This window comes from Alosa alosa, chromosome 17 (genome assembly GCF_017589495.1).
Source record: "Alosa alosa isolate M-15738 ecotype Scorff River chromosome 17, AALO_Geno_1.1, whole genome shotgun sequence".
Classification (NCBI taxonomy): Eukaryota; Metazoa; Chordata; class Actinopteri; order Clupeiformes; family Clupeidae; genus Alosa; species Alosa alosa.
The window spans coordinates 27,450,711-27,476,710 of NC_063205.1; the positions used below are offsets into that span (position 1 = coordinate 27,450,711).

Here is a 26,000-nt window from a genome sequence, read left to right on the forward strand (position 1 = left end):
TTCTGGGAGTCCGCATGAAACCTGCCGAATCAGCTGAGTGACGACGCGCGAGTGTCAATGTGAGATGAATGTCTAATCAGATACAGTAGAACACCCCCCAGCGCGCGCCTCTCCGCGCGCTCCCATACCACAATGCCAATGACCTACCAGTGTCCTAAAATACTTTGTACATTTTGTGTGAGCTCGGAAATGAAACAGTTTTTTAATCGGAGTTGACAGGCAGATGGTGACGATGATACTGATAGATAATGGCAGTCGTGGTGATGTGGCTATGCGTCAGTAATATGGTCACACTATTAATATAAATAAGATGTTTCGAGTGCGTGTGTAGGCTATAAGAATCATGCTTTAAAGTCCCCTGAAGAACAAGCATGGTGTTTAGAAGTGTGTGTGTGTGTGTGTGATGTGTGCAAGTGCAACCTATAAAACCCAAACGGTCATTCTGGTGTCCTCACATAATATGTCCTTGCCTCCTAGTAATCCTCTGCATCACCAGTGTGTGTGTGTGTGTGTGTTCCACACGTATAAACAAACACACATTCAGAAAGCGAGAGCCATGGGTAATATTGAAGAACATTTTTTATTTGACAAATCGAAAAAAAGAACAGACCAAGAACAAAAAATGTAGACAGTAACAGACAAGGCAAACATGGCTGATTGAAAACACACACACACACACACACACAACCAAATTTACCATTTACATGGTGTTTGCTTGTGTTAAACTGGAACAGTACTGAGTGTGCATATTCTGCATCACACACGGTCACACACATACTAGGCATCCAATCATCCAAGCGTAGCTTCATCTAGCCAACACACTCCAAACCAGGCATTCAATAATATAAGCATAGTTTCATCTAAAACCGGCATTCCAAACCAGGTATCCAATCACCCAAGCCAAATCTCAGAAATGACTGTACACTGGAACCCTTATCTTATCTTTCCCACTTTGTTTCCTAGCTTGGGAGAACAGTCGGTCAGTCTTTCACACCCTGAATTTGTGTTTCTATGGTGGTTACCGTGACGGCAGTTGAATCTAGAGCACTTGAGGGGCTCGTGCAGATTTCTTTTAGACTCCATCTAGTCTGCGAACCATCGGTAGTGCACAGTAGGTGCACTCGTTGGGGACTGTTCATCTTATCCACAGCTGCAGGCTTTTCAGGAAGAACACACTCTTAAAACAAATGTGTTGAAAACAACACAACTTGCGTTGTTTTTAACACATCTCTGTGATCCTTTTTATTTGTTACACAATATGTGTTAAAAATAACACAACTTGTGTTGAAAACAACACAACTTGCATTGTCTTTTTAACACACCTCTGTGTGCAGATAGGGACAAGTTGACAACACATTCATTTCTAGAGTGCACAGCGGATTCCTCCCTCCCACTCGTAGTTCTCAAACCACTGACGAGTTGTGTCGAGAGCCAGCCAGGTTGCATGTAAGAATACAAACATCCAATCACGATCACAGTCAAGGTGCCTAACAAGCAGGGTCGGGACGGCCACAATTATCCTCACCATCCTCATCATCTTCCTCACTCCATCCCTCAGCCACACAGCTTGGCCTAAGCATCGACCTCCAACAACTGGTTAGTTATTATAGATACAGAGCCTGCATCTCCAAACCAGCCTGAGTCAACCCCACCCTTGTCTCCTCTAGGACCTAATGACCCTGATCACTTGGGATCCACAGGTGCAGCTACGGACCCTATAAGCTGGATAATCTGCAGCTCAAGGGGTAAAGTGCCTGCTTAGCCATGGACGGATTATGAACTTTCGGGCCCCCATGTCGCATAATGTTTGGGGAACATTTTTAATTTGTTTGATGTGATTTCCTGTATTCTGGTGGATTTTGGGGATGGCCAATATTAAATTAAATCAGATTCATAGCCTACATCCTGATTTGTTGATATTGAGGCAATGATTCAATGCAAAGGTTTGGGCTTCAGGGCCCCCTGACCCTTTGGGCCCGGAAGGCCCGTGCAGTAATCCATCCCTGTGCTTAGCACGTCAAGCGTGACCAGTTCACGCCCAGCATCTCTCATATAAAGTGTCTTGTCTCAAAATCCATTGTGTACTGCATTTAATTGGCTCCATATTGTACTCTGCTCACTGACAATTAAGTTGTAGCTCAAATATACTAATCTACCCCTGCATCCTCAAACCACCCCAAGGTGATGATTCCAGAACAATTTTGACATACTGAACTTGAATCTCAGCAGATAATCTATTAACGCCTCAATAGGCAGACTATCCAGGTAGAGTGTTACCTAGTCCTCTACCCAGACCAAGCCAATCAGGAAGTCCCCTCTACCCAGACCAAGCCAATCAGGAAGTAGGTCTGTCGGCCTCCTCCTGCCCTGTCTATGGGGTTGCCATGTCAACCCTGTGTGTCTTGTTGGTAAAAATATTGCATACCAAATTAGCCATGATTTAGAAGAACAGTACAGATATCATACAGGGTCATGATGCAGACGTAGAATCATACTTTTAGTGTCAAAGTGACTTACTAGTTAGAAATGCAGAACATTAAACCACATATTGGAATATTGGGCCCAATGCAGAACATTAACCCACATATTAGAATATTGGACATAATGCTCTATTCCACTTTCTCAGTCTGATGCACGTCATCAAACTGACTGCAGCTGGCTGGCGTGACAGACACAGGGGTACAGTGCTGTTACCTGTTTAGAGTGGAGTCCTACAGAAAGACTACCTGTCATTTGTAACTCACGCTTATGAGTCACAATGAGCAACATATTTACAAGCTGAGAGATACACATAATTGGCTGTAGTCTGACCTGAGACCACAAAACACGACTGTGGGTTTACCGAGTTACCTTCAAGGTTTGGCCTTGGGTTTTCAGTGGCATACCACCGCAATCAGGCAAACACATCCACCAAAATCTTGATTTACCTTCATGACATTTGCTCACTCCTAGATTTTCTTTTTATTCCTGTTCACCTTCACCAACTTAATCTCATTCGCTCTCACACACACACAGACACACACACTTCCATACATAATACGAGAAAATAAATTAAAAATTCTTTTAGCAGGTATCTCATGCTAATACTCAACTAGTGATTTTGGTTTTGATCGACACATTCTGGAGTGAGGCAATCCCATTGGTTGATGGGCATAAAAGGGAGTGTGCTTCAAGAGAGGGCACGCCCCTAGAAACCCTTGCTACATCGTGAACATTTGATTTCTCCGTTTTTAGTATTTAACTACATGTATTGAAACATTCCTCAATACACAAATCGGTAACACTTTACTTGACAGTATCGAAATAAGAGTGACATGACACTGTCGTGAAAAAATGAACCCTAATCCTAACCCTAACTTGTTATGACAAAAAACAAAAGTCTTATTTATGACACGTTCATGACAGTGTCATGTCACTCTTATGTCGATACTGTCAAGTAAAGTGTAACCCACAAATCTTACATCAACAAAGAGGAGGGATTTGTTCATTATGTTTATTCTGCCTTTCATTGTTGAATGTTTGAGAAAGTCGAGTTTTGACCTTCAAAAAAAGTCAGTATTCAACTGCAACACTACTGCTGTTCTGAAATGCTCCCATAATGCATCACTTCTCCTTAACATTGCTCTGATTGGTTCATAAAGGCAAACCCCGCCCTCACAGAGCGTGACTACATGCAAAGCAGGTGCACTCGCACATTCAGTTTTATAGGGTTCCAGAAAGTTCCAACATTCTCAACCACTGATCCTGGTACAGCAGGGAGGGGACAACTTCCTGAAAGTGTTGTGTGTTTACATCCAGATCACTTCCTGTAGGCATGACCTCTTACCTCAAATACTTCCTGTCCCTGTGGTCTCATGACCACATCACTTCCTGCAGAAGTGCCCTCACACTCAAACGACCTCCTCTTCCTTGAGTAGGTGTGTCCATACACACAGACACACGTTACATTTTTATCAGTGAAGCATAGAAAAGGAAAAATAAATGTGAGTAATCTCATCTAACAGGACGGAGGAGTGTGGGAGTGGGGGGCATGGTGGTTATCTGAGACATCGGAGGGGTGCTGTGAGCGAGACCCGTATGTGTCTGGATGGAGATGAGAGTGCCTGTGTGTAACAGTGTGTGTGCATAAGGTAAAATAGGTGGGCATGTGAGAGTGTGTGTGTGTGTGTGTATGCACGTGTCTGTGCACATCTTCCTATATCCGCTTCTGTGTGTGTGTGTGTGTTTATGAATAATGTTTATGAAAATGCACTGGTCCTGATAGGAAAGTTAAAAAGAAACAAACAAAAAACAAACCATAAAACCTTAAAAACAAACCTCAGGCTCCTCTCCAATAAATAAAAGACAAAATAAACGTAGCGATAAATAGGCAGGCTGTACATTTTGTTTGTTTTTGTCTGTTTTACTTTTCATGTTTCTTTCTCAAAGCCGCACAGATTCTCTACTCGTTTTCGTCTTGTCTTTCAGTCGTTCTCCCTTCCCTCTCCTCTTCCTCCTCCTCGTCCTCCTCCGAATCGCCGAAGGTGTGTTCCTGCATGTTTGTGAAGGTGTGTGAGCGAGCGGCCACCTGGGCGGCGATGGCCGAGCTGAAGCTGAGCGTTTCGGCGCCGTGTATCTCCGTCAGTCTGTCCATCACCGTCAGGGCGGGGATCCGCGGCACCAGGGCGTGCGGTCCGTCCCCTGACCCCTCCTCCTCCTCCATCGTCCCGTCGAACTGAAAGAGCTGCGCCTCTCCGTTCTGTTGCTCCGCGTCGGCGTCGGCGACCGTTGTGGACACACCGCAGCTGAACTCTGTCGACTCCTCTTTGACCTCCTCCAGATGCCTCTCCTCTTTCTCCTCCACTCCTCCTCCTCCTTCCTCCCCCTCTTTCCTCTCCTCCTTTGCTTCTCTCTCTCCTTCCTCTTCCTGTTGTATAGCGACGTGGTTGCCCGTGGAAACGTCTGGCTCGGAAGGTTCCGTCTGGTTGTTTGGTTCCGATGTTTCCCCAGCAACAGGCTTCACAGCAGCTAGGTGTAGGTCAAGACAAGAGTAAAGAGAAACAAACAGTCAACTCTTTCATACTCCGACAGAATAATTGGTCTTTTAGTCTCTTTCACAATGGCAAACATAAAAGCATAACTGGATGTGGATGTGGAGAGCGGAGTGTGAGAGAGAGCATTGTGTGCACATTTTTTATTCTCGAATACTTGATTGAACAACACACACACACTCACACACACATTCACACACGTGCACACGCACACACATACACACACGCACACATGCACTCACAAACGTGCACACACACATACTCACAAACTCACACACTCATACACACGGGCACACGCACACACCCCACACGTGTACACACGCTCAAATACTCACACACGTGCACACACACATACTCTCACACACATACTCACACACACGTGCACTCACATACTCACACTCACACGTGCACACACAACACGTGCACACACACACACTCACACGTGCGCACACACACGTGCACACACACACAGACTTACTTACTCACACACACACACACACACACACACACACACTCACATACTCACTCACTCACACTCGTGCACACACACACACACACACACACACACACTCGTGCACACACGCACACAGACGTTAACACACACACACACACACACACTCACATACTCACTCACTCACACTCGTGCACACACACACTCGTGCACACACACACACACACGCACACACACACTCGTGCACACACGCACACAGACGTTAACACACACACACACACACACACGCACACACACACTCACATACTCACTCACTCACACTCGTGCACACACACACACACGCACACACACACTCGTGCACACACGCACACAGACGTTAACACACACACACACACATAATAATAGAGATTTGGAGTACAAGCCTAAAGGAAAGAGCATCAGAGAGCATTTCTAAAATCTTGGTCAGTTTGTTGTTGTCCATGAAAAAGAAAATGGCTGTCAAAAGTTTTGGCCTTGACTTTTACTATGCTTGCTATACACACAGTGTGTGTGTACACCATCGCCTGCAGCTTCATCATCTTCATCACCATCATCAAGTGTACAGTTATTACAACATTGTTACTGAAGCAGTTATTACAGCACCGATATAACATTGTTTCAACATTCATGTCCTCAATTTGTGTGTGTGTGTGTGAGTGTGTGAGTGTGTGTGTGTGTGTGTGTCAGTGTGTGCGTAATGTGTATTATTACAAGATGTGATGGGGCGCGATGTAATGGCGTGTGTGTGGCACATCCTGCTTTCTGAGAAATTAAATTTGCAATGCTGTTCAAGGTGGCCACCAGTTATTGATTTCTGGGCCACTGCAGAGCCTAGGGATGGAGGAATCAAAAATAAGATGCAATTTTAGACAGATGGAAAGAAGCCAGAATGAAAGAGAGAGAGAAAGAGAGAGAGTGGGGGGGGTGGAGAAAAGAGAGATGGGGAGGAAGAGAAAGAGAGAGTGAGGGAGAAAGGGGGAGAGAGAGAGAGAAGAAAATAGAGAGAGGGAAGAGGGAGATAAAGAGGGAGAGAGAGACTTGCACACATCTTGGGGAATGTGAGAGAGTGAGTGAGCGTGCACACACCTTGCCAGCGCGCGCGCGCGCGTGTGTGTGTGTGTCTGCTGGACTGTGTGCCAGTGTTGCCTTGAACTTCAACTCTTTCAATTTGTCAGGCTTTATGTGTGTGTGTGTGTGTGTGTGTGTGTGTGTGAGTGAGTATATTTATGCATGCATGTATATATGAATGATATATACATATACGTGTGTGTGTGTGTGTGAATGAATGAATGAATGAATGAATGAGTGAATGTGTATATGTATGCATATATGAATGAATGACTGATTTAATGTGATTGAATGATTGTATGAACATCAGTGTCCTTCTGTAGACATAAGAATGTGAGTGTGTGTGTGTGTGTGTGTGTGTGAGAGTGTGTGTGTGTGAGAGTGTGTGTGTGTGTGAGAGTGTGTGTGTGTCTGAGAGTGTGTGTGTCTGAGAGTGTGTGTGTCTGAGAGTGTGTGTGTCTGAGAGTGTGTGTGTCTGAGAGTGTGTGTGTCTGAGAGTGTGTGTGTCTGAGAGTGTGTGTGTGTGTGTGAGAGTGTGTGTGTGTGTGTGTGTGAGTGTGTGTGTGTGTGTGAGAGTGTGTGTGTGTGTGTGAGTGTGTGTGTGTGTGTGAGAGTGTGTGTCTGAGAGTGTGTGTGTCTGAGAGTGTGTGTGTCTGAGAGTGTGTGTGTGTGTGTGTGTGTGTGAGTGTGTGTGTGTGTGTGTGTGAGAGTGTGTGTGTGAGAGTGTGTGTGTGAGAGTGTGTGTGTGAGAGTGTGAGAGTGTGTGTGTGTGAGAGTGTGTGTGTGTGAGAGTGTGTGTGTGTGAGAGTGTGTGTGTGTGTGAGAGTGTGTGTGTGTGTGTGTGTTACCTTGCTCATTGAAGAGCAGCACTTGTCGTTTGTGTCTTTCCGTCTCGGAGGCACGGAACCCGAGCACTGATTTCAGTTCAAGAAGAACCCGCCGAGACTCCTCCCCCTCTCTCCTCATGCGCTCCCGTTCCCACGGCGACAACAATGACAACCCACAATCTGGTTCCGAGTCCGAATCAGACACATATGCTTCCAACTCCTGACCAATCAGAAAGCAGGTAGACCAAGTCAAACATTCACCCACCAATAGCTAATACACAAACATGCACACAATTCTAATGCTAAATGTTGTGTATAGCATACCAGAGACAGACAAGAGACATAAATGCACACACACACACACACACACACACACACACAAGCTCACAAACACACACAGACACGGATAGACCTACACAGACCCACATACAAGCTCACATACGTAGACACACACACACATACGAGTACTCCCACATCCACCTACAAGCTTTCAAACCCACAAGCACTCTCAATCAACACCATAAACACATACACACCTGCTCCTCTGGCACTGGGTCTTTGTCTGCGATTTGGCTCACCGACCGAATGATGGGCTCAGGAACAGGTGGGGAGGAGTCCTCTGAACTATCTGGAGAACCTGATGAACCTACAGAGAGAGTGGAGAGAGAGTGGAGAGAGAGAGAGAGTGTTTCTTTCATTGGTAATAATCTGAACATTATAACTACTATTCTTTATTTGAGACACAAGCACACAGAGGCAAACACTCATAAACAGACTCATAAGCACACAAGCAAACAAGGACACACACACACTGAGCAATAAGCTCACACACACAAACCCACAATTTTCTCACAACAATTTTCAAAGACCTCATGGTCAAGGAGGAAGACCTATTTGGGAATCCGATTTATAAACAGATTCAAGAATGTTTTTTTATTTACTACCAGTAACTAGTCCAGTGTCCAGGGGTCACTATCTGCCTCACACATCACTCTAGAACTCGTTTGAAGGCCCCACTGAGGAGGGACACACCTGTGTAGCATGTTGTGTCTCTACGGCGTGACCATTACATGGAATTATTTAAGCAGTAAGCCCTGAGAGGCCGTAGGTTATTTCTTGGCGGAAGAATGATCATCTATGAATAAATCGTTACATTTCTTGTTGCTTTGCCTTTGCTTTATGAAACTTTGCCAGGTATTTATAGCAACAGTTTTAGAAAAGCAATAAGCCACCCGAGGTGACACTGATTCTACAACAGCTTAGGCACTCCGCTAGCGTGTTATGGTAGCACAGTAATATAGAACGGAATGCGGTCAAGGTGTATGTTTGTGCTGGATTTTACATGACATCGAGCATTGATTCAATAATCACAATCAAGGACCGGAAGTATCAGTTTTAGAATCTTTATTATTTCTAAATATGTTTGTTTTCTCTCTGTCTGTCATCATTACTGTGTGATGTCATGTGTGTTTTATGTTGGCCTATAACGCGAGCTGGTTGCCTAGTAACGGGTACGCTGGTGTCTTTCACCGCACTGTCTGGCATGCTGTTTGTGTGTGGAGCGCTTTGAGATGCACTCTTTTGCATAAAAAATGTGCTATACAAATAAATACTTACTTACTTATTAGGAGTCATTGCCTTTTTATTGACTGTTTTATGTCATTTACATGTGGTAAGGAAGTATTTTACTTAATAATCTGAATTGTTTTCCTTATCTTTTCTTTATCATTGCACAGTCATGGAGTGTACTGCTCCTGCAATTGGGATAGCTGATAGAAAAGTGAAAGTAAAAGAAAAAAAAAAAAAAAAAACTCAAGCTCCTCTCCAATAAGTAAAAGAGAAAACAGACATAAACAGGCAGGCTGTACATTGTGCTTGTTTTTGTCTGCTTTGCTTTTCAGCTTTAATATTCAAAATATTGCCGATGCCAATATTGAATGACTAACTTGATCAATTTGTTCAAAGTGCAGACATCAACGTTTCCATAAAGTTTGGGTCAGAGCTAGGGTGGAGGAGAAGAAGGCAGAGAATGAGCAGGCTGTTAATGTCTCCATTAAACTACTGCAGCTAGGATGGACCATAAAGTGTGCACGCACACACACACTCACACTCCCACGCTCACACACACGCTCACACACACACTCACAGTAGCTGCAGCCAGCATGGACTATAAAACTGGTCAGCCTGTGGATAGCTGTTTATGGCGGTCATAAAGTTCAGCAGGACAGGTGGATGTGTGTGTGTGTGTGTGTGTGTGTGTCACGCAGTGCTTTCAGATGTATCTGAAGGCATCAGAGTATGTTTGGTTATGGTCTGAATGTGTGTATGTATGTGTGTGTGTGTGTGTGTGTGTGTGTGTGTGTGATTTCAGATATTCTCTATGCAGCATTCTGTCCATCTGGGTGAATGATTTAGTCCTTAAAGCCTTAACCTGGTCGCAGCCGGACATCAGATAACAGTGCGCGCCTGTGCTCCAATTGGTGCGTTGCGTGCAGCACCCTGTGCTCCAATCGGTGCGTTGTGTGCAGCACCCTGGCAACACCGTCAGACCTCCGTCGCCTTGTTTGTTGGAAAGGTTTAATCGCATTGGCTGTTTAGCTTGCCTACTTGTTGCTTAGAACCACCAATGTCGTTTGTAAATTATCACACATATTTTTGATTAGTAGATAACGCATTTTATTTGTTTTGGAAAGAGTGAGAAAAAATGGTAAGTTAACTACTTTGCTTACGTTTTGTTTATCTGCACCATATCAGAGAACCTACATTCTAGTTGACGTGGGCAGTCTTTGCTGTGTGTGCATGGTGAAACTTTTATCACCACGCAAAGGCAACACAAGCCAACTAAGGGATCAGTCAGCATCGTAGTTAGTGTTTTGAAGTCTCCATTACACACGCACACACACACGCATGCACACACCTGTGCAGTTGGTGGCCCTGCGGAGCATCTTGTCCACCTGTGCGAGCGTGTCGTCCCAGATGCCGCTGCTGGCCTGCATGTGCGGCTGCAGGAGGGTCAGGCGCTCCTGGAGCTCCTGGTACCCTGCCACCGTCATGGCAACCGTCTCCTTGGCCACCATCAACTTCTCCAGCTCGTCCTCCAGGATGATCACCCTGAAGAGGAGTGCCATTACCACACACACCCACACACACACATATACGTATGCACGTTAGAGCATATTCATTCACTGTTACTTCAAAAAAGTACATTAAAGTCAATAAGATAAGAACAGATCCAATCAAATAAATTAAGACACTGAGAAATGAAGGACCATATTCTGGTGTGAACTTTAAACATTGAGATAACGTTGAGGTAATGTTTTTCTGTTGAAAATTTCAGTTTCATCTGTGCTTTCATGCCTTCATTTCTGTAAGCTAGTTTAAAAATATGCTGTAAGAAGTGTAATATACTTTGAGGTCACTGAAAAGATCATGTATCAGTTCCATGCATAATAGATGTCGTCACTGACTGACTCCTACCGTTTCAACACTGATAAACTCTGCCCCCCTGTGGCACGACAGGGAACTGCATATTTTGTTTTAACTGGAGGTCTCTTACCCTATAGGCCATTTGCCCTCACACAGAGGAGACAGGGAGTGTTTTAAATTCAGAAAACTTGCTGGTATGTCTGCGTGTGTATGCGTGTGTGTGTGTGTGTGTGTTACATACTCGTTGAGGAGTGTTTTCAGGTGAAGCTGCAGGCTTCGGACGGAAGAGTGGAGGGTGTTGAGCTCGTGACACCTCTGGCGTGTGTGTGAGTGCGACCTCTCGTTCTGTGACTGAAGCTGCATCTCGAAGTAGCGGTGGAAGTCGTAGCTGCGCTGTAGGTCGCCCAGGCAACCACTCAGGGTGTGCTGGAGTGGGCGGGTCACCGTGGTGATGGACCCATGCATGATGAGACTGGAGTCCTCCTGTCTCCCCGGCGACAGCAGGAGAGCCAATCGCCGGAAGAATTCAGAGCTTTGTCCCACCCACAACTGGAACAGCATCTGAAAACAAACTCATATGAGTGAGAGAGTGCTTGGGAGTGTGGGAGTGTGTGTGTGTGTGTGTGTGTGTGTCTGTGTGTGTATTCATATGAGTGCACCGGTGTTGACATTTAAATAAGAATGTGAGCACTTGTATGCACACCTGTGTTTACATAAATGTGTTTATTTATATATATATATAAATATATATATATAAAATATATATATATATGTGTGTGTGTGTGTGTGTGTGTGTATTCGTATGAGTGAACTGGTGTTGACATTTAGACATTTAAATAAGAATGTGAGCACTTGTATGCACACCTGTGTTTACATTAATGTGTTTATATATATGTGTGTGTGTGTGTGTGTGTGTGTGTGTGTGTGTGTCTCTGACACTCATGTCCACATTAAGCACTGATAGGCTCCAATTCAATGGTTTGTGAGTGTGTTTGTTCATGTGTGTATGTTCATGCATGTGTGTATACAAGTGTGTGTGCTCACACTGAAATATGGTAGGCTAACAGCAAATGTGTGTGTGCGTAGTTGTGTGTGCATGTGTGTTGGGGTGTGTGTGTGTGTGTTTACCTTGTGTGGTGGTAAGCTGTTAGTAAATGTGTGCGTAGGTTTGTGTGTGTGTGTGTGTTACCTTGATTGGTGGTAAGCTATTAGTAAATGTGTGTAGGTGTGTGTGTTTGTATGTGTTTGTGTGCGTGTGTATGTATGTGTGTGTGTGTGTGCGTGTTTGTATGTACAGTGGGGAGAATAAGTATTTGAACCCATGCTAAAGTTGACTAAAAAGAGGAATATAAAATAATCTGTTAGAAATTGATCTTAATGCCTAAATTAAAAAAATGAGTACAAATCCAACCTTTAAGAACACCAATTTTAGTGATTGAAGAATGTATCGTAAATAAATAAATAAATACATAAATAAATGAATAATAAATACCTAGAGATTTGCATGGTGTATTATTCAGTTAGCCTATTAGCTGGTTCGATTTGCATTGAACTCAATGAACATCAAACCAGCTAATAGACTTAAAAAAAAAAACACACCATGCCAATCTCTAGGTATGGTGAAGGGTATGTGGTGATGTGGGGCTATTTTAATTCCTTTAATTAAGGCCAAGGGGACTTTATCAGTGATGCATAGTATCCTGGATCCATGAAATAAGTGGCCTTTAAAAATAAAAAATCTGCCTGCCTCTATGGGAATTTAATATACGGGTTGAAAACTTATTACCCCTGTATTTTAAGGAAGAACATTTATTTATTTACGATACATTCTTCATTCACTAAAATTGGTGTTCGGGTTGGATTTTTAATCATTTTTTTTAACAGATTATTTTATATTCCTCTTTTTAGTCAACTTTAGTATGGGTTCAAATACTTATTCTCCCCACTGTATATGTATGTATATATGTATGCGTATGTATGTGTGCGTATGTATGTATGTATGTATGCATCTATGTATGTGTATGTATGTATGTATGTATGCGTATGTACTGTATGTGTGTGTGTGTGTTTGTATGTATGTGTATGTATGTATGTGTGTGTGTGTGTTACCTTCAGTGCTGGCAGGCTGTAGTCATCGGTGAGTTCCTGCACCTGGTCGTCTGTGAGATGCTCTGGCCCCAGGCCCAAGCCGAGCTCTTTGATTGGTACACTGGACACGTAGTTCACCACATTATCCATCTCAGACGACAGAGGGAACCTGCGGCTCCAGTTAAGGGCCAACCCTCATAGGCGCGCACACACACACACACACACACATACACAAATATAACTCCCACCAGGCAAACCGGTCATATTCAGATATTTACACACAGAACGACCAAACACACACATATTCTTTCTCCCTCTCTCTCATTGCTAAAGTGAAAGTTGACTGGTATTTAGCAATTTAACAATTTTATTGTTAAAGTGGCACACTCACAGCGGCGAACACGGGTCGACTGATTGTCAGGCAGTGGTGTTACTGCTGCTGCTGCATTCTCTGCATTACATATTGTGTACACACACACACACACACACACACACAGACACACGCACACGCGCACACACATACATACACACGCACACTCCACAGGTTCTGTCCGTCACCATGGAGATGGAAGGATACGTCTTGAGCATGATGCAGGTGGCGAGGCGGGAGCCTCGGAAGGCGGAGCGCAGGCTCTGATAGGCTGCCTTGCGTAGGCCAATCAGCTGCTGTGCCTGGCGCGCAGGCCCCGCTCTGTTGAAGGGACAGGTGCCGCTAACCCTGTCGAGCAAACTTGACAAGTGAAACGTGACTCGACTGTGCAGACGTCCCAGAACCAAAGATCACACGCAACATACACTACGCTAAATGTGCCACACACACACACGACACAAACACGACACACACCACTACAAAATACAAGACAGTGCTAGAGCTAAACGTGCCACACACACACACACACACACGACAGCATGCTACAGATAAAGATGCTACAGCTAAAGATGCAACAGACATCTTGCAACTCATCGCAAACACACAGTGCTAAACATGGACAGAACACTGACAAAACTCGGACTAAAATAATATTCTACATACTGTATGACTCAGTGTTAGTGTCAAACACAATGCACCTACACACATATGCCAAAACATGTCTACAGTTGACACACTGACACACACACACAATTGATACGAATGCATGCACACACACACACACACACACACACACACACCAGAACATGCAAGTCTAGAGCCACACATGCACACTTACACACACTATGAAAGTCTAAGTATGAAATCAAAACAAAACCATATTTATTTGTACCCGTGAAAAGATATTCACTTGTATAATAGAGTTTTGCAGCTGTATAAAACAATGCTTGTGCACGGAAACTTTACAACCTTTTGTGTTCGCATATAAATATCCAGTTCAAATCAAATTTTTGATTTTGCTTACAAACTGACGGTTTTATGTGTTCACTAAACAAAGATTATGGAAATTACCATCAAAAAGCTTGTTGTAAAAGGCATAACTTGTTAGATTTAAGACCTAGGTTTGCTAGCTCTGTGCCTGCCTGTGCGTGATTGCTGATCCTGTGCTGATTGCCTCTTCAGAAACGCTTTCAAGACCGTGCCAAAATCGCTGATTGGCTCTTCAGAAACGCCAACAAAACACTGCCAAAATTCGTGTCTGTAAAAAAGTTTGGTAGCTTTGTACATCCAGTGTTGCACACGAACGATGGATGTCGCACTTTTTTTTGCACACAGACAAATTAATTCCACAGCTACAAAACGGTTCTACACATGTGCCAATGATATCCTCGAAGACAATTTTTTTCGCACACGCACAAAATATTTCTACAAGTACAAAGTTTCCATTAACAAGCACAAATTGTTTTATACAACTGCAAAACTCTATTACACATGAATATCTTTTCACGGGTACAAAATATATATGGCCTTGTTTTGATTCCATGCTAAGGGTGAGATACAAGCATAGACACGCACACCTAAACATGCAAGTCTATAAGCGAGACACACGCGTGCACACACAGAGCAGAACATGCAAGTTACAGGTGAAATAGATGGCCACACACACACACACACACACACACACACACACACACACAGATGCACACACACACAGACGCACACAGACAGACACACACACAGAGACACACACAGAAGAGACACACAGACACAAAATCCTACACTACCTGGACAAACAGACAAACAGAACAGGCATAAGCAGACAGTGCAGTGTGATGTGTGCGTACTGGTGCACCTGTTTGTGTGTGTGTGTGTGTGTGTGTGTGTGTGTGTGTGTGTGTAAGCGTAGATCCAGTCATTCTACTCAAACAGAGGCGAGTCATAAGACACTGCCTCTAAAGTTTCTGTGGTTTCACTCGGTGTGTGTGTGTGTGTGTGTGGAAGCGTACATCCAGTCATTCTACACAAACAGAGGTGAGTCATAAGACACTGCCTCTAAAGTTTCTGTGGTTTCACTCGGTGTGTGTGTGTGTGTGTGTGTGTAGGCATGCGTGTGTAAATGAGAAATGATTTCTACAGTAAGAACTCATCAAAGAGGCCACAGGCATTAGGAACGGGTCAGTCTGACGGATCTCTATAGTGGAGAACAAAGTCTGGCGCTCTCTTTGTGTGCAGGTCTGTAGGGGGAGGTGGGAGGAGGGGTGGGGAGGATGGAACGCTCTTTAAAAGAACCTTTTGTTCCCACACTTCTCCAAAGGTGTCCCGAGAACCAACCCTCTGAGGCTTGCCATTCTCTCAAACGAACGCAGGAGAAAAATGGGCCAATAGGTTCATCTGGGTTTGTCTCCCTCCAACTGTACACTTAACTTTCCTCCTCCCGAGTCCAGTCGTCCGCTGATGACACCTGATTGACAGACTCTCTTCAATGTCTAATCTCAAAATGAGGAACTGGTTGGAAGTTTATTGAATTCTGATGATGCTGTAATGACCCTTACAGTGGACAGGGGTTAAAGTCCAAGCCTGAGGTAGCACTTCGCCCAAACACATTTGCATAGACCAGATTAGCGTGTCATAGTGAGGGCTCTTTTGTTTTCGTTTGTTTCCCAACGGCGCGTAAAGATAGATACTTTATTGATCCCCATGGGGAAATTCAAATTGTGTTTGAGCAAATATTGGAGAGTTTCAGAGTTTTGGCGATTTGACGTTATGCTTCTTCACCCTCTTGGTTGCTATACTCAGGGATGCCTTCTGTCTTATGGCCGACGGTTGCAATCGTCTGACTTTTCTGTAAATGTTTCTAAAATACCAGTCTATAGGCTAATCTGCTGATTAATTAACTGTCTGTCTGTGTCTGTCTGTGTCTGTCTGTCTGTGTTTGACTGACTGTTTGACTGACTGTTTGACTGACTGTTTGACTGTTTGACTGTGTGTGTGTGTGTGTGTGTGTGTGTGTGTGTGTGTGTGTTTAGTGAGGAAGTAATGTTCTAGTCCATTGCACTGTTAACATTCAACAGATATGTAGGTTCCCTTTCCTGTTTGAGTGGATGCCAGTGATTGTGAGCTGTGTGTGCCTTTATTTGTTATTTGTGAGTGTGTGTGTGCAGGTGTATACCTATGCTGAAGTCTGCAAGTGTGCGTCATAGTTTGGGTACATTCCACTGGGGAAGTGTACATTTTAGGTGTGCGTTTGTCCAGTAAATGTCTGTGTGTAAGCGAGTGTCCTGTGAGAGAGAGGAAAGAGTGTGTGTGTGTGTGTGTGTGTGTGTGTGTGTGTGTGTGTCAGTGTCCCATGAGTTAGTGTGTGTGTTTGCGCATGCAAGTGTGTGTGTGTGTGTCTGTGTGTGTGTGAGAGTGTGCACTTACAGGGTGAACCCCCGGTAGATGACCTCCGTCTCCTGAACCAATCGGAGAGATTTCCGGCACACACTGGTCAGCGTGCGGGCCTCCGTCACCAGACGCTCCACGCACACACACTGCTCCCACACACACTTCTGCTGCCGCGCCCGTCGCCTCAGAGCCGAGCACCGCAGCACCACACACACACTCAGGCACAACACACACGCCCACGCAGGCAGGCCGAAGTCGTCACACACACACGCTGCCGCTAGGACAGCCGCCAAACACACCAGGATCGAGATATCCCTGCAGACAGAGGAAGACAGAGGAAATGCGTTCATTTTTTGTGTGTTTGTGTGTATGTGCATGTGTGTGTTTATGTGTGTGTGTGTGTGAGAGAAAGACAGAGCATGTGAGTTAATATGAGTGTGAATATAGTCTACTGTGTGTAACTGTGTATGAGACTGAGTTTGTGTGGGTGTATGTTAATGTCTGTGTGTGAGAGTGTGTGTAATGTTGTGTGTGTGTGTGTGTGTGTGTGCTGTTGTGTGTGTGTGTGTGTGTCTCCAAACATGGAGAATGTAAACAGAAAAGTACTGCATGTCATGGACCACTTCCTTAAACCCACACTGCATACTGAGGGCCCGTCCACACGGAGACGCTTTTTGGGTTAAACGCAGAGGTTTTGCTTCGTCTTGGCCGAACGTCCAAACGAATCCTGTAAACGCAATGCCCGAAACCGCACTTTTTTGAAACCTGGTCCCAGAGTGGAAAAATCTGAAACCGTAACCCTTTTGAATTCGTTTGGACAGCGAAACCGCACATCCTACTTGCGTATCGATGATGTCATCGCCACACCTCAGCTGCCCTGGACTTGACACTTATAGTATTGCCTAACAATACTAGTTTTCATACATGACATTACCTACGATTACACTCCGTAAGATAAATATCACAACTGGTGCTGCTTTGCACCGATAGCTTATGACTTGGTGGACTGAACATTGTTTTTCCCGGTGTTTTTTATGCATTCTAGCTACTGTCAGTGACGCGAGAGAAGTTATTAGGGAAGTGCGGTGTAAGTTTGCATTAATTTGTGCGTAGTGCCGGTGTCATTAATTTATTTTACATGTCTTACAACATAAATAAATGCATTCATAGTGAAGTCAGATATGAGCATACAAAGACACTTAGAACTCATGTTAAGCCTATAGATGCGCACTAAATGCGAATGCGCGATTTGATGCAAGCAAAAGTATCGACTGTTACTAACAAAGGTATTATAGCAATATTATAAATGTGGCGACGGAATGGCCTAGAACTTGGGTACGCCTAGCCTTTGCACTTGCGGTGATAACCAAAACTAATGTGAATCGCGGACTATCCTACAACCAAAGAAAGTAAAGGAGATTATTTTTACCTGCGTTAGCCAAATAAAGGACGGGACTGCACCCTTCACAAACCGTAAAAATTAAGTTTATTAGTTTTGCAGTTGACTACAGTTGACAGTTCACACAAACATAAGTCCACACAAACAATTCTGGTTTCCTTGCACTAGCCATTTCGTCGTAGCCTATTATGTCTGTTTGTACAGCCTACAGCGCAAGATTTGGTCAATTTCTGTAAAGAAACAGTGCCACCTATAGGCCTGGGATATAAAGGAACGTGTTGAGATGGATCCGTTTGGACGCAAATATTCTTGATACGGTTCCAGGGAAGACGGAGGAAAAACAGATCGGTTTGGTACGTGTGGACTAGGCCTGAATATAGGCTACTGTCAAAGTCATAAATGTGTATGTGTGTGTTTATGTGCATGCGCATGAATGTCTGTATCGCTGTGTGTGTGTATGTGTATGCCTGTGAGAGTGTGTGTTGATGTGTGTGTGTTTATAAGCATGCGGATGAAGACAGTGGGTTATGTATTTGTATGTCTGTATGCCTGTGTGTGTGTGTGTGTGTGTGTGTATGTGTCTGTATGTGTTCATGTGTGTATGCCTGTGAGAGTGTGTGTGTGTTTATAAGCATGCAGTACCAGACAGTGGATTGTGTGTGTGTGTGTGTGTGTGTGTGTGTGTGTCTGTGTAAGCATGCCTTACCAGACAGTGGGCTTGGCCAGTAGTTGGGGTCTGGGGAAGGCCGTGTCCACACTGGGGCAGGCAGAAGTAGCTGATCCCAGAGAGAGGATGCTGGGATCCAGCAGCTCGATGAGCTCAATGTCCTCCTGAAGCAGGACGTCCTGCGACAACACACACCGCAGCGCGTAGCGCCGAAACTCTGCATCCTACACACACACACACGCACACACTTCAGATATTTCAAGGAATGATTGTCTGTTTACGCCCGACATAACCCACACACATTCTCTTATTCAGCAAACATTCATAAAAATATTTACTTTCTATAAACATGACTAATATCTCTATACACGAGCAAGTTGAACAGCCTTGAAAATGACTCACACAAACCCTGAATTTCCCCTGGGGATCAATAAAGGATCTATCTATCTATCTATCTAAACTCTCTCTCTCTCACACACACACGATTTGCAAGAGAACAAAAGAGAGAGGCAGAGATTGAGAAAGACAGCTATGAAGAAGGATACAGAGAAAAAGAAAGAAAGAAAGAAAGAAAGAAAGAAACAAACAAACAAACAAAGAGAAAGGGGAGAGAGTGAATATTGAGAGAGATATAGTGAGAGAAAGAGAACAGGGGGGAGGTAGAGCATGAATGGTGGATTGATACGATGAAGAAAAGGAAAGGAGAGAGGAAGAATAAACAGAGAGAGAGAGAAAGAGAGAGATATAGTGAGAAAAAGAGAAAGGAGAGAGGAAGAATAAACAGAGAAAGAGAGAGATATAGTGAGAGAGAGAGAGAGAGAGAGAGAGAGAGAGAGAGAGAGAGAGAGAGAGAAAGAGGGTGAAGAAGGACTGAAAGGCAGAAAAGGAAAAATAAATTGACCTGGGCCAGGTCAATGACTGTGCCGTTGCCCGGGTAACCCTTACCAGTTGTTGTTCATGTTGCTCCGCTGCGTTAGTGCTGAAGACCAGACTCAGGCGACGCACAGCTCCCATAAGCTTCCTGACCCAGCTCTCCTGCAAACACACACAATCATTCCAGACGCTTGGATACAGTATTAGTAAACTATATAAATGTAAATTTACACTACCATGCTTTGGGTCCCCCTTCTCTCTCTCTGACAAAGGAGTGTATTGAACTCACACACACACGCGCGCACACGCACACGCACACACACACACACACACACACAGTTGTAAGCAATAGTGTATGTCCTTGACTGAAATGTTGCCCAGGGCAGGATGCAACCTGATCATTAAAATCGCAAAGCATAACTAATCTGCTGTGATAAACTCACACAAACTCACACACACACATACGAACAGAGTTGACCTACTACTGGGACAAATAAAGACACACCACACACACACACAGACAGATTGATTATTGATTTTTGTCTGAGCTCTTCAGTCATCAGAAAGTATGGCATGCATGTGAACACTGCTCCCTTTCTCCCAAATAAACACACTTACTCAACACACATAAATTATTTTTGAATTTCACACAACTGCTCCCCAAGTGCTCCAAAGAAAGGTCGAGACGTTCATTATCTCTAGGAGGACACCAAGGAACAGCCATTAAAGGATTCAGGCTTTAGCCGCTCACCATCGCGACCAAACATTCCACTCACACACTATTCAAGAGGTGCCAGGGTAAGACACAGCACTGGGTCTTGTGAAACTCTCTCTCTCTCACACACACACACACACACTCACACAACAGAAGAATCAGTGCAGGGCCTACGGAAGCGCACACACACACCAAAAAATCCAGTATAGGGCCTAATGAAACACACACACACAGCAGAAGACCCAGTACAAGGCCTATTGAAACACACACACAAAAACACAGGAACCACACAGACACACATACAGACACACACACAGTAACCACACAGACAGACACACACACACACACAGTAGAAGACCATGCGTGCACACACAGAGAGGCATACACACACATGCGCGCGCACAAACACACACACAGTCTTGCCAACTTTTGCCCTGTTATAATCAGTCTTTAGTATTCCGCTGGTGCAACCCCGAAAATATCCCTGGACCATTGTGTGCATGAGAGAAGTCTTACGAGAGAGAAAAGAGAGAGAGAGAGAGAGAGAGAGAGAGAGAAAGAGAAAGAGGGGGAGAGAAAGAGGGAGAAAGAGAAAGAGAGGGGGGGAAAGGATAGACAAGAAGAAGCAGAAAGAGACGGAAGAAGGATAGAGAAAATGGGAGTGTCTCAGTGACAGTTTCAGATACAGAAGAGCAACAAGCAGAGTATCAGCTTGCTGCCTCTTTCTTTTATCACAGAAAAATGCTGCACTCAGGCACGCACACACACACACACACTTTATTGAACATTCGCCCTGTGTATTTGCCTTCTGTAGCTGCAGGAAGGAATCTCTCTCTCCCATCAGGATGTCACACACAATAACCTCAAACATAAAAAAGGCTAATGACATCACTTCCTGTCCATCTTATCAAACCTAGCACAGACTGCCCATCTCCTCATCACAGAATCTCATTGGCTCTCCCGTTGTTCAGCTTGCATAAGAGCAGTCAATAGCCGCATTGCCATTACCAGACAATCACACACACACACACATACACACGCACACACACACACACACACACTTTTGAGCCCATGTATATGGAATTCCCCTCACACTCCTTCTCTCTTTCTCTCTCTCTCACACACACACACACACACACACACACACACACACACAAAGGCACTAGTTGAACAGCAGACCCTCTCACTGAATCTCCACTGCCTATATAAATGATGGGTCGAGGGTCAACAGGGGAGGAGTAGAGCAGTCACTTACTTTCAGAGGGGGCGGGGTGTCTCGTAGACACGCCCCCTCAGCTTCGGCCCGGTCATCCTCGTCCTGGGAAACGGGAGCACACGCCTCGAAGTCGGTGTGTCCTAGATCCTGAAGGTACTGGAACAGGGGGGAGTTCTAAAAGAACACACACACACACACCATCATCAGTGGGGGGGCACATGGGTGGGAGGGGGACACATGGGTGTGTGTGAAAAGAAGATGACAAGGAGATATGGAGAGAGAGAGAGAGAGAGAGCAGAGGGTAAAGGAAAAAACGATAGAAACAGCTAATAAAGGAGGACATCTGTGGGAGTGAGAAGGAGGGAGAGAGCGAGCGGAAGAGAGAGCGAAAGAGAGAGAGAGAGAGGGAGCATAAGACAGACGGGGGAGAGAGAAAGAGAAAGAGAGTGTGAGAGAAAAGGAGAGAAGGGCAAAGAAAGAGATAGAATCTTTATTTCATGACAAGCGTCCAGCTTCTCCCAGTGTTACAGATCAAGCCACTCTCTCAGACCCAAATCCCCCACATCCTCTGTTCAGAGAAACCAGGCTTTGGTGTTCTAGCTAAACTGATCCTTTTGTATTAGCTAAATTACTCCCCTATAGCCAACACAATGGCCATTACGCTCCCTCCAACACAGCTGATCGGCACGACACGGCCGAGAGAAAGTTAACCCCCTCACATCTTCTCAGAACCTCACCAAACGAAGACGACAGAGAGGGCAACAGGTAACAGGTAGGCCGACCGATCTCACTCTGAACCAGCAAGCCTTCCACTCAGGGAGCAGTATAGCCAAAGCCCTGCTGTCTCTTTGAGAAGAGACAAACACAATTTCACGCCTCTATATGTCTTGTACATATAGCAAAACTGACAATAAAGTTGATTTTGACTTTGACTTTGATATTGCATCTAGTGAAGCAGAGTTTAGTAACTACTTCCCATTTACTTCTGTCAAAAACACGCGAGATCGGTGTTGTAGGGACTTAATTTCAAGATGAAATTAAGGTCTGAAAGAAGGTCTGTATACAGTCCTTTTTAATAAACTATCTGTACATTTACAAAGTTGTCAATGTTTACAAAGTTGTATGTTAAGATCCTCATTATACTACCAAAGAAGTGTCTGGCTACTTTGAGCCTTGTAAATGGTTTAAAGTTAGCAATCTTTTCACCATGAGAAATGCCCTATCGCTACCAGTGTTAGCATTTTGGAAGCATCGGCTAAAAACAGGCTAGTTTAGAAAGCATTGGATTAGCGGGGGATTTTTTTGCTCCCCAACAAAAGTTTGAACTCGTAATCATGCTAAGCATATCCAAAATCCATTTTACACCGGATTTCCCCTTTAACACATGTGGTGGTTCTAATGGTGGTTCTAATTTTAGTCTAGAACTACCGGTAGGCAAAATCTGCACAGTAAACTGGTCCTTTGAGATGAGAAAATGTTTGTTAAATGAATGTTTAACCAAACCACCCTACATCCATCCCTTCATCTTCATTCTATATACCTCCATCATCCATTTTACATCCATCCCTCCATCTTCATTCTCTATCCCTCTATTCTTTATACCTTCATCATCTATTCTCCACCCTTCCATCACCCATGTCTCTCTATCGCTCCATCTTGTTACCTCTCGTCCAATCCTCATCCTCCTGCCTGGCCTGAGGTTCGCCATCCTTCGCCCGCCTCGCCGACCGCCGGCCCCGCCCGACCCAGCCAGCCTTCCTCTCAGCGCTCCAGACGACGGAGCACACGACCTGACACTGACTGCGACACTGACGGGTCTTGCTCGGAACCAGCCAGCCTTCTCCCAGGGCTCCAGTCAACGGAACCTCAGGAACTGACACCGACGACTTAGACACCGACCGACCGGTCTCACTCGTACCCAGCCGGACAGATTACCATTCCAAATGGATTTTAGTTTAAAGCGCCTTAGGCCTTTAGTCCGCCTTCGAGATTTGCCTCATTCGTGCTGTGTGTGTGTGTGTGTGTAAGTGACTGTGTGTGTGCCCATCTAACCTAACCAGCACCCTCGTTGCCACATCTAAATCCACCTCCTGTAATCCCCCACTGGCTCTGGAGATGGTTTTCAGTCTCACACAACCAAATCGAATCGACCTCATGATTCATGTTCATACATGTATAAAGGCTTTATGGTGAGAGAGTAGAGGATGAGACTAACTACTAATCTCTCACTGGCTTCAGACTGTCATGTTGTGCCATTCTGCATTGCATTTCGCAATCATTCCTCGACATGGTATGAATTTTACATATTGCAATATTGCTACGTGATGGTGTTTTTGCATAGCGAGCTTTGTGTGCACTTTATTTGCACATTTTTGCATTTGCAAAAAGGTACCGATGTGCATTGAATGTAATTATTATTTTAAAATTAAACTCAACTACGTATGACAGTATCATGCATTAACTTCTTTGTATAACAATATAAACATTATCTTTTGAAATGTCATTATACTGAATCATACCAAATATCACCATTTCACCTCAGCATATCGGGATCGGCGTTTTCAGACATATTGTCCAGCCCTACTCAAGAGCTGGTTTCCAATCTCACACAAAGACCTCATGATTAATGCTTCAAACATGTATAGGCCTAAAGGTTTTCTGTTAGGATAGGAGAGTAGGAGAGTAACTACTCATCATCACTGACAGCTGCTGCTGCTGCTGAATTGTGAAGTGCCAGAGCCAACTCACACTCACCTGCGGTTTGGGAGAAACCTTGTAAGTAAACAAGTGTAATGCACATCCTGCGCCTTTCTTTAACATTTAGATCAGGGGTTTTAAAACCAGTGGTCCAGGAAGCCATTGCAGGCTCTTCCTGACTTTGCACTTAGGGTTGCATTGATTGGTTTTGATTATTGGGGAGGGGTTATCCCCCCATAAATTACACGCTTGGTTATGCAGTTTCATTGTTGGAAATTGATGTTGTTTACCTCACACACAACACTGTCACCACAACAGTGGCTCTAAAATTCTTTCTCAGTCAGAATAGTGGTCCCTCGGCCACAAGCAGTTGGGAAAAAAAACGGAGGTTTTGTTGTGATGGTAACTTGTAGTTGGACTTCTATTAGTAAATAGTGTACAGAGCTAAGCATAAGTGAAGACTGTTTTAACATGCCTAACTGGATCCATTTATACAGAAATCTCAAACTGGATAATCTAAATTAGGCTTTACTTCTCCTAATCAGGCACTAATCTACGACCATTATAACGGAGATAAACAAAGAGCCCGTTTATCTGAATTCAAAGCAGGCAGTTTGTATAATCAGTCCACATGATGAGCTGCACTACTGATGTGGCTGGACATATTTGTCTGGAAGGGCCGGGTCTGGCTGGCTACAGTCTGCGGATCAGTCTCTCCGTCCTCCTCCCGAGTGATCGGTGCAGTCAGCAGCTGTCCTGGTAATTGGGTCAGCGTTTTCTGGGTAAAAGTGGAGCACGGAGGGACTACAGATATGATTTATTATGATCAGCGCAGGCCCACAAGCGGAGGAGCAGCACAGCCAAGCCAACTGCCAGCCAATGTTAGAGAGAAATTGACATAATCTAACATTTCTAGGAAAATACTAATAACGTTAGACTTCTATGAGCTTCTATAATCAAACCACTGTGCCTTCCTTCCAGTTTACACCAAGTTAATAAACTTCCTGTAACTAACTGGTTCAAAATATCGTTGATGCTGCAGAGCTGGTCAAATGGCAACACACTCCAAACTCAACTTTTCATCACATTATAAACCTCGTTCAAAGTTGCCTAGACACGGTGATCGTCTCGTAAGCTAAACTACGTCTGAGCAAGTTATCAGCTAACCTAGCTGATAACCTAACAGTATGAAGTATTAGTGTACACTAGCATAACCCATATGCACGGGAGGATAGTGCCAGGTAACGTAGAGTTAATGTTACGTAGCTACAAACTGGTCACAGACTGCTCGCTGTCTACACACACCCCACGTAGGAAATGGCCCACATAAACCGGCTAACTGTTAGCAAACAATCACCCCGTCAACTGCATTTGAATGACAAACGATGATAGACTTGCATTGACAATACAGCCTGCGCACTGTGCCAGTCAGTGACTTCTCACTAGCAACAATCCTCATGTGGAGTCATAAGCTGACGGGCATTTGCTTACTAGCAAGGCAGCTGAACACACTGTATCTAGGTTGCTATAAGCTAAACACCAAGCGTATGACCGTCAGTCCTAGTTTTTATTAAACGACATGAAGTCGAACATCGGCCAGAAAGATTACCTCACCTGGAACACCACATCTTCATCGAACTCCTCAGTCATTGCTCTCCGCCATGTATCCCAACGTCGCGCATTCTGGGATTGTAGTCGGGGCAAATCAAGAGCAGCTGGATGTAAAGCAAGTCCTGTGAATGCGCAAAGA

General features: G+C 44.5%; 1 protein-coding gene across 2 annotated transcripts; it reads right to left on the reverse strand.

Annotated features, from left to right (window-relative positions):
* Positions 1 to 3,479: 3,479 nt before the first annotated feature.
* On the reverse strand, positions 3,480 to 26,000 carry vezt (vezatin, adherens junctions transmembrane protein). Of its 2 annotated transcripts, none has more exons than XM_048267288.1 (12): positions 25,865 to 26,000; positions 21,593 to 21,727; positions 19,695 to 19,784; positions 18,789 to 18,973; positions 16,720 to 16,998; positions 13,507 to 13,647; positions 12,951 to 13,098; positions 11,083 to 11,402; positions 10,333 to 10,526; positions 7,952 to 8,061; positions 7,437 to 7,635; positions 3,480 to 5,007 (listed from the first exon to the last, which is right to left on the reverse strand). In XM_048267288.1, exons 1-12 carry the CDS (start codon positions 25,898 to 25,900, stop codon positions 4,442 to 4,444), a joined length of 2,403 nt encoding a protein of 800 aa, XP_048123245.1. In that variant the 5' UTR covers positions 25,901 to 26,000; the 3' UTR covers positions 3,480 to 4,441. The 2 variants fall into 2 exon arrangements, with proteins under 2 accessions (XP_048123245.1, XP_048123244.1); XM_048267287.1 differs by having other exon boundaries at positions 13,507 to 13,659.